This window comes from Balaenoptera borealis (assembly GCF_965194805.1).
Source record: "Balaenoptera borealis genome assembly, chromosome: 17".
In the NCBI taxonomy this organism is placed as follows: Eukaryota; Metazoa; Chordata; class Mammalia; order Artiodactyla; family Balaenopteridae; genus Balaenoptera; species Balaenoptera borealis.
The window spans coordinates 50,493,156-50,508,575 of NC_138876.1; the positions used below are offsets into that span (position 1 = coordinate 50,493,156).

At 34.6% G+C, this 15,420-nt stretch overlaps 1 protein-coding gene across 4 annotated transcripts in view; it reads right to left on the reverse strand.

Annotated features, from left to right (window-relative positions):
- Positions 1-15,420, reverse strand: part of RIPK2 (receptor interacting serine/threonine kinase 2) — a 64,285-nt gene that overhangs the window by 41,080 nt on the left and 7,785 nt on the right. For 3 of the 4 annotated variants that reach the window (XM_082363496.1, XM_082363499.1, XM_082363498.1), the window contains 4 exons: positions 7,251-7,408; positions 6,121-6,170; positions 5,118-5,279; positions 682-767 (listed from right to left, as the gene is read on the reverse strand). In XM_082363496.1, the coding sequence (XP_082219622.1) occupies positions 682-767; positions 5,118-5,279; positions 6,121-6,170; positions 7,251-7,408 (456 nt within the window). The remainder of the gene's footprint in view (positions 1-681; positions 768-5,117; positions 5,280-6,120; positions 6,171-7,250; positions 7,409-15,420) is intronic. The other variant, XM_082363497.1, reaches the window with a different exon arrangement.

A 15,420-nucleotide genomic window follows, 5' to 3' on the forward strand; every position in this document is an offset into this window, starting at 1 on the left:
AATGAAACCCAGAAAGTGTTAAACTAGGCTAACTTTGTCCCTAAAGGACTGTAGTTGCTTTCTAAACAATTTTTGATAGCAGCAAGAAAAACTTGCAGTAATGGGTTCCTTCAATTGTTTTTCTGATCTACAAGAGCAGAATGAGTAAATAAGACAATTGTTCTAGGTAATTCATATCAACTGCTACTTTGGTCTATGCAACATGGAGTGTTTGAGTGGGAAAACAAAAAGATATAAACAAGCCATAGAAAATACACATTTGGGCCTCAATTATTAATAAAAATTCTACAGCTTAACTTGGCAATAAAGTGCAATAACCCAGACATCTTTTACTCTCTATATAACAAAACTTCAGAGAAATAAACATAGATTTAAAACAACAACAACTGTAGTAATTTAGGGCATTAACTGTATATAACTGGCACTCATTACACATTTTAAATTTACATTTGCTATATGAGAGGTCTGAAAATCCCTTGAAATCTGGAGGTGGCTGTTTGAATGAAATGGAAAAGTTCTTTGGTGACAGATTCAAGACAGCATTCATACTCTCTGATAACTACTGCCCCAGTACTGTAGCTTGTATCTGTGGAAGGTATGTAGAAAAAAACTAAATTAAACTAAACTAAAACTCTCCATGATTTAACATTCTAATTTCCGGTATTACATTTAACAATTTACCTTTGTTTTCTTTAGTTGAAGAACAGCTTCAAGAAAAGTTATCTCTTCAAATGTTTTCAGAACTGGTTCAAGTTCTATTAAACATTCTAAATAAGATAAATAAAATGAGTTCAGAAAAAAAAAATGAGTTCAGGTTGCTTATAACCATTAAAATGAAAAACATAAACGCTAATATTTAACTGATAAGGCCCTAAGTAAATTTTTCCCCAAACTGATGACATTCAACTGTCTTAAGAGTGTTTAGTACAGGCATAAAGATAGACATATCTAAAGATAGATCAATGGGACATAATTGAGAGTCTAAAGCTCTTACAAGTATGGGCAATTGTTTTTTGACAAAGTTGCTAAGGCAACTCAATGAGGAAAGGATAGTCTTTTCGACATATGGTACTAGGACAGTTGGATATCCACACAAAAACAGAAAAATTTAGATTCTTACCTCACAACATACATAGAATTAACTTGAAATGGACTATGCACCTAAATGTAAATATAGGTGAAAATCTTCATGACCTTGAGTTTGGCAAATAATCCTTGGATATGGCATCAGAAACAGGATCCATAAAAATTTTTTGATAATGGGACTTCAAAAAAAGTGAAACCTTTGGCATTTAAAAAGATGCTATTTAGAAAAACAAAAAGACAAGCCCCAGACTAGGAGAACACTTTTACCTATCATGTATCTGCTAAAGAACTTATATCTAGAATATAAAAAGAACTCTAACAACTTAAGACAAACAACCCAATTTAAAAATGGGTAAAAGATTGAATTTCACCAAAGGAGACACACAAATAGCTAAAAAGCACATGAAAATATGCTTAAACACCATTAGTCATTAGGAGATGCAAATTAACACTACAATGAGGCATCACTCCATACCCACTAAAATAGGTATAATTAAAAAGACAGAAAATAACAAGTATTGACAATGATGTAGAGAAACAGAAAACCTCACACATTGCTGGTGGGAATGTATCATGATGCAGCCACTCTGGAAAACAGTTTGGCAGTTTCTTAAAAATGAAAGATAAATTTACCATACAACCAAGCAATTCCACTCAGGTAGTTACCTGAGAGAAATGAAAACATATATGTTCACACACAGACTTGCACATGAACAGTCATAGCAGCATGATTCATAATAGCCAACGAGTAGAAACAATCATAATTACCACTATTACTACAATAATATATGGACCTGTTGCTTAAGGGAGAGGCCAGGGCTCTGGATATAAAACTGAGCATCACTAACATATAGATGGTATAAAAGCCATGGTCTGGTCTGGATCATCTAGGGGGAAAGTACAGATGGCAAACAGTAAAGGACCCATATTAGAGCTCTGAGGCATTCCAACAGTTAGAAACTGAGCAGAGGAAGAAAAAAAGAGATAGAGGAAGAGAGGATAATAGGGAGTATGGTCTCTTGTGTCTTGGAAGCTATCAGAGGGAAAGTTTCAAGGAGGGAAGAGTCAGCCATATCTAATCTGCTGAGAGGCCAAGTAAGATAAGCAGTATTTTCCAAAATTGCCATCCTTGGTAACTTGAACAAATGCAGCTTTAGTGGAGATATGAAAACAGAAGACTGATGCAAGTTTGTTAAAAATTGAATTAGAGATGAAGAAGTAGAGACAATAAGTATGGACAATTCCTACAAGGTGTTTAGATCTAAATGGGAGTAGAAAAATGAGGTGGTAGCTGAAGGATGATATGGGGTCAAGAATTTTTTTCCTATATAAAGATAGGATATAATAATAGCATAGATCTGTATGACAGATGAACGATCCAGTAGACAGGCAGAGATTGGCAATGCAAGAGCAGAGAGAGAATATAAGGAACAGAATGCTGGAGAGAGTAAGGGAATGGCATCCAGAGCGCAAGTAATACTGTTTACAATTGTATAAGAACACTTTTTTCCCACTGTAAAAGAGATAAAGCAGGAAAGACAGGTCAAGTACAACTAAGTTTATAGATCTGGTAGTGGAACTATGAGGGAGTGCTCTCTCATGGTTTCTACTTTCTCAATGCTCAAAAGAAATACAGAACATAGAGTGTAGGAGGTTTAAGAAGGGAAGATAAGGTACAATATGCATTACCCCGTCTTCTCTTCCTAAGTTCAGAATCTATTAAGAAAGGCCACACAATAATGATAGATGATGATCAAAATATCACCTTTATTACTGATAAAGCTAATTGGAATATGTCCCTTTTTAGATCTGTAGCATATGGGCTTAGTAATACTTTGTCCCTTCAGTTGACAGTTTTACTCACTCAGCTACAGGCCTTACCTGCTTCCATATGGGGAAGCACAAAATGTGCATTCTTTAGACAAGCTTACTTCTAAAAGGAGGAGAAAACTGAGAAGGGACTAGATAAGTGTGCTTTCTTTTTCTCTAAAACTAACAAATGAGGAGGAGTGCTGAGGGGCAGATAGGACCTAGAAATGTTCCTCTCATGCTTTCCTTCTGGGGATTGAAATGGAATTTCATCTTCACTTTGGAAACATGAAGTATGGGACTTACGCATCTCCTACAGTAGTACAAGATGATCATCTAAGTCTGTAATTCTCAAACTTTTGGGTCTCAGAACTCTTCAAAATTATTAAGAGCTTTTGTATATGTTGATCATATCTATTGACATTTACTACATTAGATTAAAACAAAATTTTAACACATCAGAGTATATGAAAACACATTCCATTATCTGTTGGAGCAATGATATCATCAAACTTAATTTAGTCTCTGGAAAGATTTTTCCAGAGGATGAGAGTAAAAAGGGAAGATAATACCTTAATGTTTATTATTTTGAAAAGTTTTGATTTTATGAACCCCTTATAAGTCTCAGGAACCAACCCCACCTCCAGAGGTCCCTGCACCACAACTTAAGAACAGGTGATCTATGAGAATGTAATAGTAGATGTATTTGAGAAACATAACAGAATTGCTAAGTAGTGTTTAGTGCCCAGTTTTAGCCATTAATTTAAAAAGAAAACAATGAATTCCATTTCTGGCCAAGATGAAGCAACAAGGACCAATTCACCCTCCTGCCTTAAACAACCATTAGCCAGATAAAATGCATGAAACAGTGGTTTTCAAGACACTAGATATCAGGCAACAAAGGACAGTGATCTCTAAGTGATAGGAAACAACGCAGGTCAGCCTTATGACAGCCTGACTACCCAAGCTTACTGCCTTGGGAGACTTTCCAGCTATACTACAGGGTAGGGAAGTAAGGCGGGGCCCAGTGGAAGCTCAGAGTTGAAGAGACAGGGCTGGGAGTTAGGGTAGACGGAGGCAGATAGAGTTTATAGGACAAAGCACCAAAGAGGAGAGGTACACAGAGAGAGAACTCCAGAGATCCGCAGAGCGTTCCTCTCAAATATTCAGCAGCACTGATCAATGCAGGATGTAGAAGTCAGTAAGCCAAAAGCCACTGTTCTGCAATGAACAATAGGGAAAAACCAGGAAGTTTGTAGAGAAGTACTGCCTAATGGCATGATCTTCAGAAGAGCTGGAGTCTTTAGGGAATGGAGAAGAAATTACAGTTTGGAAGTGGCACTGGGGACAAAGGAGATATATATTGGGATAGCCAAAAAGTTCGTTCAGGTTTTTGTAAAATCTTATAGAAGAACCCAAACAAACTTTTTGGCCAAGCCAATACACACATACATATGTATACATATAAATACACATACATACACACACACACACCCTATTACATGGATCTGGGAGATAAGAGATAAAATGTTAATCCATTATTAGAGCAACTTTTGATTTTTTTAAAATACAATGCTGATGAGCACTAGACATAAGTTTTGAATGGAAAATATATTTGTTTTTTTTTTAGTTGGAAAGAAGATTCCCAGTCTACAGCTTGTCTTTTCATTTTCTATAGCATCTTTTGAAGTGTAAAATTTTTCAATTTTTTTGAAGTTCAATTATCAAAGAATTTTTTTAAGAGATCTTGTTTCTGATGTCATATATAAGAGTTCTTTGCTTAACCCAAGATCATGAAGATTTTCTTCTATGTTTACATTTAGGTGATGATTCATTCTACCTCTGAAATAAATCTTAATTCTATCTGATTTTTCGATCTCCAGGATTGGTCTGGAAATTCTACTCTTGCCCTTCTCCAATCAATTTTATACACAGCAGCGAGTGATATCTCCCAAACTTAAATTTAATCATGTTATTTCCCTGAAAAACTCACTTTAATGGCTTTCCATTGTACTTGGAATAAATTTCTAACCTTTTTATGATGATAGTCAACAGCCTCTCCTTACCACTTCAAGCTCATCTCATAAAATAAAAACAACTTTGAATTAAAAAAAACTTTGAGCTTGTCATCTAACTTGTATAGTTGTTCAAGGAATATTTTATTTATAGCGTATTTGTTATTTTTGTAATTCAAAAGGTCCAGATTAAAACTGTACACTAACTTAAGAAAGACGGTCTTTCATCTGGATTTTGCGCCCATCCACTTTCTATTAGAGAGATCATAAGTGCTCGATGAGGTATATCAAATGGCAAACTTTCTTCATTAGTGTCAGGTCGATGTCCTTGTGACACACTATACATAATCTGCAAAGGATTGGTGACTTCTGTCAAAACAAATATATTTCATTCATTAGAAATATATTATGAGTTAATATATTAAATACATTCTAAAGCCAACCAAATGAGCATGAGGAAATCTTAAAATCTTAGGAATAATTCATTACTTCCCTTTCTGTCAAAGGAATATTTATATCCCAGCTATTGCCAGACTTGCTGCCTCTCATGGGAGGAGTTTATATCTTCACCTCTTTAATTCTGGGCTTGGCCATGCGATTTGATTTGGCCAATGGAGTATGAAGAGAGTAGAGTAAAACAGAGCTCAGCAGAGCTGAGCAGAACCTAGCAGAGCCAAGAAGAGCCACAGCAACTAATAACCGAATGTGAATGAAAAATAAATGTTTAGTTTGTAAACTACTGAGATTTTGAGGTTGTTACACAGCAAACTGACCTAAATGAACCTCAAAGTAAAGAAAGAGACACTATTATCAGAAAATTTGAAAAGTATTCTTCAGTGTTTGCTGGTCTTTGGAAGAAGCACTAGTTAAATTTTCATACAAACGATTTTATAGTTGGAATGAATCTTAGAAATAAGAATTCAAAATTCTTACTTTGCAGATGAAAAAAAATGAGGACTTAAGAGATTCAGTGGCTTATAATAGAGTTAACTACTATCAGAACAAGAAGAATCTACATTTTTCTGATCCTTAATCCAGTACTTTCCAACATACAGTGGATTCACATTGATAAATTGTTATGTTTTTCTAGTGTGTTTTCCACAAAATGACTGTTAGGCAGATTTAAAATAAGTGGTCTTTATTCAGATAGTTCTGAGTATGACTTACCAATATGATGTCACCTAGAATAAGGAAGTCAAAGTACACTTACCTTCAAAAGGCTGTTTTCTAGATAAGACTTCCCATGTGATAACTGCATAGCTGTTTAAGATAAAAATATACATATAGTACTTTATAAACTATTCATAATAAACTAAAATGGTACTGATTTTAAAAGCTGACTGTGGAGACACCATTTTTTAAAGTAATAATGTAGTGAAATGCTGCTTAAAGAATCACTATATAGAACCAAGATGATGAATATTCATATACAGTTTTGTTTTGAAAGGGAATTAATTCAATTTGAAAAATCAGGAAATTACTGTAATAAAAACTTGAAGTTATAGGCAAGGATAACTTGTGGATGATTCTTTAACACCTAGATAAGCTATGCCCTTTAATTACATGATTCTATTATTCACACAAAATAAAGAGCAATAAAAAAGGCTGTCTCATGTAGCCCTATTCTATTGACTCTTTTTCTGGTGTAAGTACTGTCTCTTTTGGTAGTGTTAAATGTTAATTGCACTGTTTCCCTCCCCCTATCAAGGTCACATATGATAAAAACCCTTGAATATTATAAATTGGTAGGACAATAAGATATGCTTTAATAATTTTTAAGGATGTAAAAGTAGCTTAAGGCAAGGCATCGGGACTTCCCTGGTGGCGCAGTGGTTAAGACTCCGTGCTCCCAATGCAGGGGGTCCGAGTTTGATCCCTGGTCAGAGAACCAGATCCCACATGCATTCTGCAACTAAGGAGCCCTCATGCTGCAACCAAGGAGCCCATGTGCCGCAACTAAGGAGCCCACTGCCACAACCAAATAAATAAGTAAATAAATATATTTTTTTAAAAAAAGCAAGGCATCTTTATTTTCATATTTTTAATTTTTAATTTTTTTTTGGCCGTACCACACAGCTTGTGGGATCTCAGTTCCCTGACCAGGGATTGAACCTGGGCCACGGCAGTGAAAACTGAAATCCTAACCACTAGGCCACTAGGGAACTCCCAAAGCAAGGCATCTTTAATCTGAAAAACATTAACCACTGTCTCTAATTTATTTTCACCACACTTATGACAGAAGCATAAAAATCGTACTTTTAAAATGTAGCTTCAAAATTCTGATTGATTAATCTTGTTTTTTAGACAAGGTTAACTCTGAGCAAAGGTAACATGCTGTACCTATATATATCATGCTTGATAGTAGCCCTTGATTTTTGTCCAGGTTCATAGTTTTCAGGTGGCATATAGATAATTGTCCCTCCTTCTGGTGCAGATTTACTATTTCGTGATTGTGAGAGGGACATCATGCGCCATTTTGATAAACCAAAATCTGCAATCTGGAAGGGAAAAGAGTAATTGAATTTTTAAATTTTCTCTTTAAAAAAATTCAAGAATTGATTGTTTTTGTTTATATTTATTATATTTAAACATGAGACCAGAGTAAATGCTATATATATTAATATTTTATTTCTATAATAGTCTATTAGTTTCTTAACAAATTGGATTCCATAGTGCTGAACCCAACAACTCTAAAAGCAATATAAACTGACTTGAAGTTCAGCATAATATTACAAATTTTAAAAGAGACTAAGTTTTGAAAAATTAAACAGGAGTATTTTTGCCTTTTATTCTGAACGAGTATATACACTTCACTTTTTGTGACAAGTAGCTTTATATCATGTGCTTTCAAAATTTACCTATACCTCACAGAACTGCTAAACTACTCATATCTAATATGATTGTCACTGGGTATTGTTTACAACTCAGGTTTATATGTTCTTATTTATAATGTGCTAAAAATAGTTTCCTTAAATTTTGAAATAAGTAAAATTCCAATATAGTATAACTCATTATTATATGATTTATGCCTACCACTAAAAGAATACCTGTTGACAATAGTATAGTTAGCATATAAAACATATTTATGTCCATGACAAGGAGTGCCTAAAGCATTATCAGTGACAAACATTCTGTACTTTTGATATGTCCTTTACAGTTTTACTTCACTTGTAAATTTTGTGCAGATACTGTCAATACACAATATCTTATAACTAAGTATCTAAAACGTTCCAATGTTTTTTTTTTTTAAAGGGAGACAAAAATATAAGAACAGAAACAATATTTAGTGAACAAAAGAGTATAGGAAAACTTTGAAGACATTTAATTTAAATCACTTAGACCTTTACACGGCACAATTTAGGAGTCAACAGAGTGGAATGAGCTCCATCCAGCACACCATTTGTGGTTCAATCATTTAACTCTTAAAATGTTTACTAGCTTTAAGAGAAGAAATAATTTATTTAGTGTTTAGATGAATTTGAGATTAAAAAAAAATTATGGCCCCACTCCAAAAAGGGAGGGGGTAGCCTATATGAATCTTTCATACATTATCATAATAAAAGGGTAAGCCTAAGAAAAAAAATTAGAAAAAACCAAGAGGAAACATGGTGCCACTACATGAAGATAAGTTGGATTGATTTCTAAAGGCAATATAATATGTGTTCTGGAACATGGGTTCTAGAGCCTTGATTACTTAGATTTACATTCCATTTCTACCCCTTAATTAGCTGTGCAACCTTGGACAAGTTTTCTAATTTCTCTGTGCCTCAGATTACCCATCTTTAAACTGGGGATAATAACATAACACAGGGTTGTACTGAGAAAATTAAACTAGTTATTCTAAGTGAAGCACTCAGAACAGTATCTGACACATAGTAAATGATCCCTGTGTATTAGTATTATTAATGTTTTGTACATGGGAATAAACCTCTAAAGATTGCTCTTATTCATACAATACCAACAAGCACAGTACATAGTTTCAAGGTCTTTAATACACTTTGAGGTGGTATTAAGACGGGGAACCGTATATCCTACTTCTACTTGCCACTACAAACTCTTATTCCTCCCACTCATTCTCTAAAAGCAAAAACAGTACTTCAGCTGCACATCTTCTAGGATAATAAGCATTACTATGAGAAGCAAAGTTTATTTCTGTGCCACAGTGAGAAATGTTAAAAAAAAAAATTGGGATGTGGTCCATCTTATACCTGACCCACAAATTGCAAACTACTGGGCTAAATACTGGTTTGAATACAGTGCTGGAGAAAATGTATTCTGAGCTTGCTTCCTTATGTGCTCCTTTTACTTCACCTAAGGTCTTCATCTATGTTTTCAAATCTCACCTAGAAAACTGAATCAGACTTCCCTTTATCAGCTAATTTAGTTTGGCTTTCACATGGAACCATATTTCTCCCCCTTCTCTATTACAAACACCATATACCAAAGACACGATTCATTAAATCTGGATCTTCCAGAGAAGAAAAAAAAGTGAAGAATATGATGAGAGGAATACACGTTCCATGATTTCTTGAGGGTCCTGATATCATTCAGCAATGAAGACAGAGAATAGGAACTTTTCTATTCTATACAAGATCTTAACATGCATTTCAAAGGTAAAGGTTCTTTTTAGTTAAAAAAGATGATAAAAGCAACAAGAATTTACTGTATTAGCACAGGAAACTATATTTAGTATCTCAAAATAACCTATAAAGGAAAATAATCTGAAAAATATATAAAACTGAATCACTTTGCTGTAAACCTGAAACTAACACAATATTGTAAATCAACTATACTTCAATTTAAAAAAAGATTAAAAAACTAGAGGAAATTAAAACATACTATTCATAAAAATCATCCATAATCTTATTACCCTACCAGAATACCTATTTTCATTTACATAATACTATCCATGTCTGTAAAATTATAAAGTTATCAGTAAGACGCTATGAAGAATAACTTCTAAGTATTCTGGTTTCCACACATGACGGACAGAACAGTTGAGAAATCAAACATGGTACATATAAATATTTATTTCAAATAAGCCTACCACAGGTTCATTTGTATTTAAGGTGCACTAATTGATACTGACCAGCAGATAAACAAATTGAATATATTCTTTTTAAAGTAGAAAAGTCCTGGTTGATCTTAATTGGTAGTAAATGTTTTTCTTTTAGATACTATGTTTCTGGTTAGCATTCCAGTATAAAAATTTACTTCAAAAAACTGTAGCAAGGTGTGTTTCCATTTAATTTCATTAAGTATTTTAAAAGATTTTTTGCACTTCATCTAAAGGCCCTTCCAAGAAGATAGGTAGATCAGGTAACTGTTACTTTTTCATGAGTCACTGATAAACTTTGACTTTTTTTTTTTTTTTTAAACTTGAAGTATCCTTGACTCCCTTTCTTTCACTCCCCATCCATCAACAAGCCCTGTAGCCTTTTTTTTTTTAATTTTTATTAATTAATTAATTTATTTATTTATGGCTGTGTTGGGTCTTCGTTTCTGTGCGAGGGCTCCCTCTAGTTGCGGCAAGCGGGGGCCACTCTTCATCGCGGTGCGCGGGCCTCTCACTATCGCCGCCTCTCTTGTTGCGGAGCACAGGCTCCAGAAGCGCAGGCTCAGTAATTGTGGCTTACGGGCCCAGCTGTTCTGCGGCATGTGGGATCTTCCCAAACCAGGGCTCGAACCCGTGTCCCCTGCATTGGCAGGCAGATTCTCAACCACTGCGCCACCAGGGAAGCCCCTAAACTTTGACTTTTAAGGAACATTTATAAAATAAAAAGTAGAGACACACAAGATGCATATAAAAGAGTGTCATAATTTATAAGAATAGTATTAGAAAGGTCACAGTTTTGTATGTGCTAAAGCTAATAAAAGTTAAAAATACACACAAAGCCAAACTATTTTAAATTCTATTTATTTCAAAGAAAGACCATGGGTACCCTACTGATCAATGAAAAAGAGAAAGTAGGGATCATCATCACCTATTACTTTGCTTCTGTTTTCTCTATCAAGAATAGTTTCTGGACTGAGATGAAGAAAATAAAGTCCAAGGAGGTTGAAAAGTTTATAAAGTACAAATCTCAGGTCATTTTACATGTATTTCAGGTTTAGTTAGAATACTCGCAAATACCTCCATGGTGATGGAGGTATTACAGGATACGAGAAAAGCAAATGTCATTCTGATTTTTAAAAAGGGAAAATAATATTGATTTTGCAAATCTATATATTGGCAGAGACTATCCTTAATCCCAGGTTTAAAAATTTAGAAAATTTAATGAAAGGGTTACTTTACGACTAATTGATAAAAGAGCCAGAAAGAACTAATGAAAAATTATATCAGCCCAGTGATCAATTTCAGACCTCATATGACATATCCCAAGTACTTGGGGTATCTAGCACAACACTGTTGCTCCACAAACACTTAATAAAGGAATGACAGACTTCATTTCCTTTTTTGTCAGTAGTACTACTGTCAAAGAGTAAACGTTAAAACAGTTTGTACATTATAAAACATTCTGAGGTACTTTAATAATATCCTTGACTATTAAATTATCAGGCCTATTGGGTATATATAGAAGATCTGGAATTCATTCATTTGTTCATTCAACAACTACTTATTGAATGCTTCTATATGGCATATGCTAAGCAGGTGGCAGTGAATAAAACAGACTAAATTTTAGTCTTTGTGAAGCTTATTATATTATAATTGGGAGAGATGGTCAATAAACACATTAATAAAAAATGTTTTGTAAGATGGTGAAAAATACTATGGAGAAGCATTAATCAAGGTATGAGGATACAGAGGAACTAGGTGGGTTGTCAGGGAAAGCCACTCTGATAATGAGGAAGAAAAGGAAAGGGAGTAAGTCATGAGTATGTAACAAGGAAGAATAAATCTGACTCCATATTGGATCTGTTTCTTTTACTTTAACCTTTGTATTCTATTGCTTTTGCTACAAGTTAAGAATGTTGCCTATAGCCTGAAATATACAAGACAGCCCATTCTCAAGGCTCTGACCTTTAAGGGTATAACACTTTTCTATTCATACAGAGATAAAAAGTTACAGAACAGACAATTACATTTGTCTTGTTGGAGGTTTACAGGAACATCAAGACCTGACCTACATGGACTGCTGCAAGAACAAAAGATTCCAAGAAATTTGCAACAACCAACCACACCCTCTCCCCTTTTAGTATAAAAACAAAAGCCTGAATTCTAGCTTGGGTAAGGTGGTTCTTTGGGACACTAGTCCACCATCTTCTTGGTCTACCGGCTTTCTGAATAAAGCTGCTATTCCTTGCCCCAACACCTCGTCTGTTGATTTACTGGCCCTGTCCTGCAGTGAGCAGTATGAACTTGGACTCGGTAACAAGGACACCTGGGAAAGCAGTCAAGCAAGGACTTTTGTAATATTCTAATGGAAAAAAATGGAGAAATATGGGCTGTATAACAGCTCTTTTAGGAGTATTCCAAACAAAATGAATGCTTATTCTCCAAAAGTCCTAATTAATAAAAGGATTGATATTGACCTGAAGGGAGGTTTTCAGACCATGTTGTGTAGCTCTGATTTGAGCTCTGTACTGCTTAATAGTTAATCATGACTTGAAGATATAAAAAAGCAGCTAATTAAATTTGAAGATGACACAAAGCTGGAGGACAAAGTTAAAAATCCTTGGACTACAGAAAAAACATTCAAAAAGGTCTTAAGAGCTGAAGTTATCACCCAAATCTAACAAGATAAACTTTGATGATGTCCAGAAAATATTCTGTAAAGTACATGACAAGGAGACATGACTTAAGTAACAATACATTAAAAAAAAAAGAAAGAAAACCTCTCAGTGCTTTTTGTTGACACTGAGCCCAATTTGAATGTTGTTATAGGACTGCCCCCCAAAAGACGAATTAGTAAGGAACTATGAATACGAAGTAAAGTACTTAAGGACCATTCTACATTTATCACACCACATCAAGGGTGTAACTGAGCAGGACCCTATGAGGCCTTCCTGGGATAGACCTCCCCCCCAACCCCATATCTTCTGCTTTAGCTCCTTTCTAAACTACCTAGATAATAGTATCCAATGCATATTTCCTGAGTTTTTCAGATGCTAAAACCACCACCAAATGGAAGAAATTAACTACTTGATGATCATGGACATGTAACCCCCAGACCTTCTAGCACCTAAGGATTGACCACCATCAACCAACCAGAGAATTTGTGCAAGAGCTGACCACATACCCAAGGTGTGCCCCTTCCTCACCTTGCCTTTAAAAATGCTTTGCTGAAACCCTTTGGGTAGTTAGGGTTTTTTCAGCACGAGCTACCTCTTCTCCTTGCTTGGCCCTGCAATAAACCTTTCTCTGCTCCAAACTCTGACATTTTGGTTTGTTTGACCTCACTATGTGTTGGCCACACAAACTTGTGTTAGGTAATATGGGTACTTTGTTTAGTTCTGAGGATCAAAATTTAAGAGAGATTTAAACACAGATGCATCTAGATAGCACCTGGGATTAAAACCTATGTAATAAGGAAATTGGTTGAATAAACTAAAGATGTGTATAAGGGAGAAGTGTATGTGAGAAGTAGGGGGATTATAGCTAACTTCAAATCTCAGAAGGGCTGTCAGGTGGAAATAAAATTGGACTTTGAACTCACTTTATCACTAGGACCGCTGAGTGGAAGCAACAGAGAAGGAGTTTTGACTGACCATATAAAAAAATGTCACAGTCATTCAGTTATGGATCTTAAAGACTCTGCTGTCACAGGGTAACTCCCTTGGGAGATGAGGGATTGTTGTAGTGAGGATTCAGGGGACCAGCTGATCAGGGGACTAGAATAAGTCACTTCTACCTGTATGGTTCTGTAACTGATATAATAGATTTGTCTCTTTTTTTTAAGCAATATTGAGGCAGCAGCTTGCTTCTTTCTTCCTTTTCCTTCCATTTTATTCTAGGGAGAGGAAGTGCCTTCAATAAAGGTTTATTTTTTCACTTAACTTTTCTCACACTTTTTATATTTATTTTTCTATTGTTCCAACTTCCTTATTACTTATTTGAACATTTTTGGATACTTATAATAATCTTCAATTATGTATATTATTTGAAGAAGTGTAGCAAAATACTATGCAAAAATAAAGTGAGTTACATTTAGTATTAATTTCTCAGCAACTACTTTTTATTTGCTGTCATCAGTTACATATAGGGTAACTGAAATCACTACTCCTCTGGTGCCTTTAGGTATCTAAATCTTATGCTTTATGCAAAAAATTAATTCAAAATAGATCACAGATCACAGATTTAAATGTAAAATATAAATCTATGGAACTTTTAGAAGATAACATAGAAGTAAATCTGCAATACCTGTGGCTTGGTGAAGAGTGCTTAGACATGACAGCAAAAGCATGATCATAAAAGAAAAAAATTACAACTTTTGCTCTGTTAAAGACTCTGTTAAAAGGATGAAAAGAACAAACTTTGAATTGGCAGAAAATTTTTGCAAACTACATATCTGATGAAGGACTTATATCTAAAAAATACACAGAACTCTTAAAACCCAATAGTAAAAAAGCAAAGAATCCAAGTAGAAAATGGTCTTAAGATATGAAGAGATGTTTCACTGAAAAGGATATAGAGATGGCAAATAAATAAATAACAATATTCAACATTATAGGAAAATGAAAATTAAGACCATGGTGATATATCACTATACATCTATTAGAATGCTAGAATAGAAAACTATGATAAAACCAAATGCTGGTGAGGGTGCAGAAAAGCTGGGTCTTTCATACATTGCTGGTGGAATATACAACGGTACAGCCACTGTGGAAAGTAGCTACGTAGTTTCTTAAAAAGCTAAACATATGCTTACCATATGACCAAGCAGTTACACTCTTGGGCATTCATCTAGGAGGAATGAAAACTTATGTTTGTTCAAAAAGTTGCACAGGACTGTTCATAGGAGCTTTATTGTAATTGCCAAAGACTAAAAATAACCAAAATATCTCTCAATAGGTGAACGGTTAAACAACTTTTGTACACCCATACCATGGAATACTAGTCACCAATGAAAAAGAAACCAACTATTGACACAAGCAACAACTTAAATGGATCTCAAAGGCATTATGCTAAGTGAACAAAGCAATCTCACAATATCACACACTGTATGATTCCATTCATATACTATTCTCAAAATGACAAAATTATAGAGATGGAAGACAGGTTAGTGGTTGACAGTAGTTAGGTATGACGGAGGGGAGAAGGTATGACTATAAAGGGGTAGCATAAGTGATATCTTTCTTGTGATAGAGTACTGCTATATCTTGATTGCTGTGGTGGTTACACAAATTTACACATGTTAAAGTGATACAGAACTATATACATGCATTGTACCAATGCCAAATTCCTGGTCTTGAAATAGTACTATAATTATATGTGATGTAACCACTGGCAGAAACTGGGCGAAGGGTACATGGGACTTCTTTGTATTATCTTTGCAACCATCTATGAATC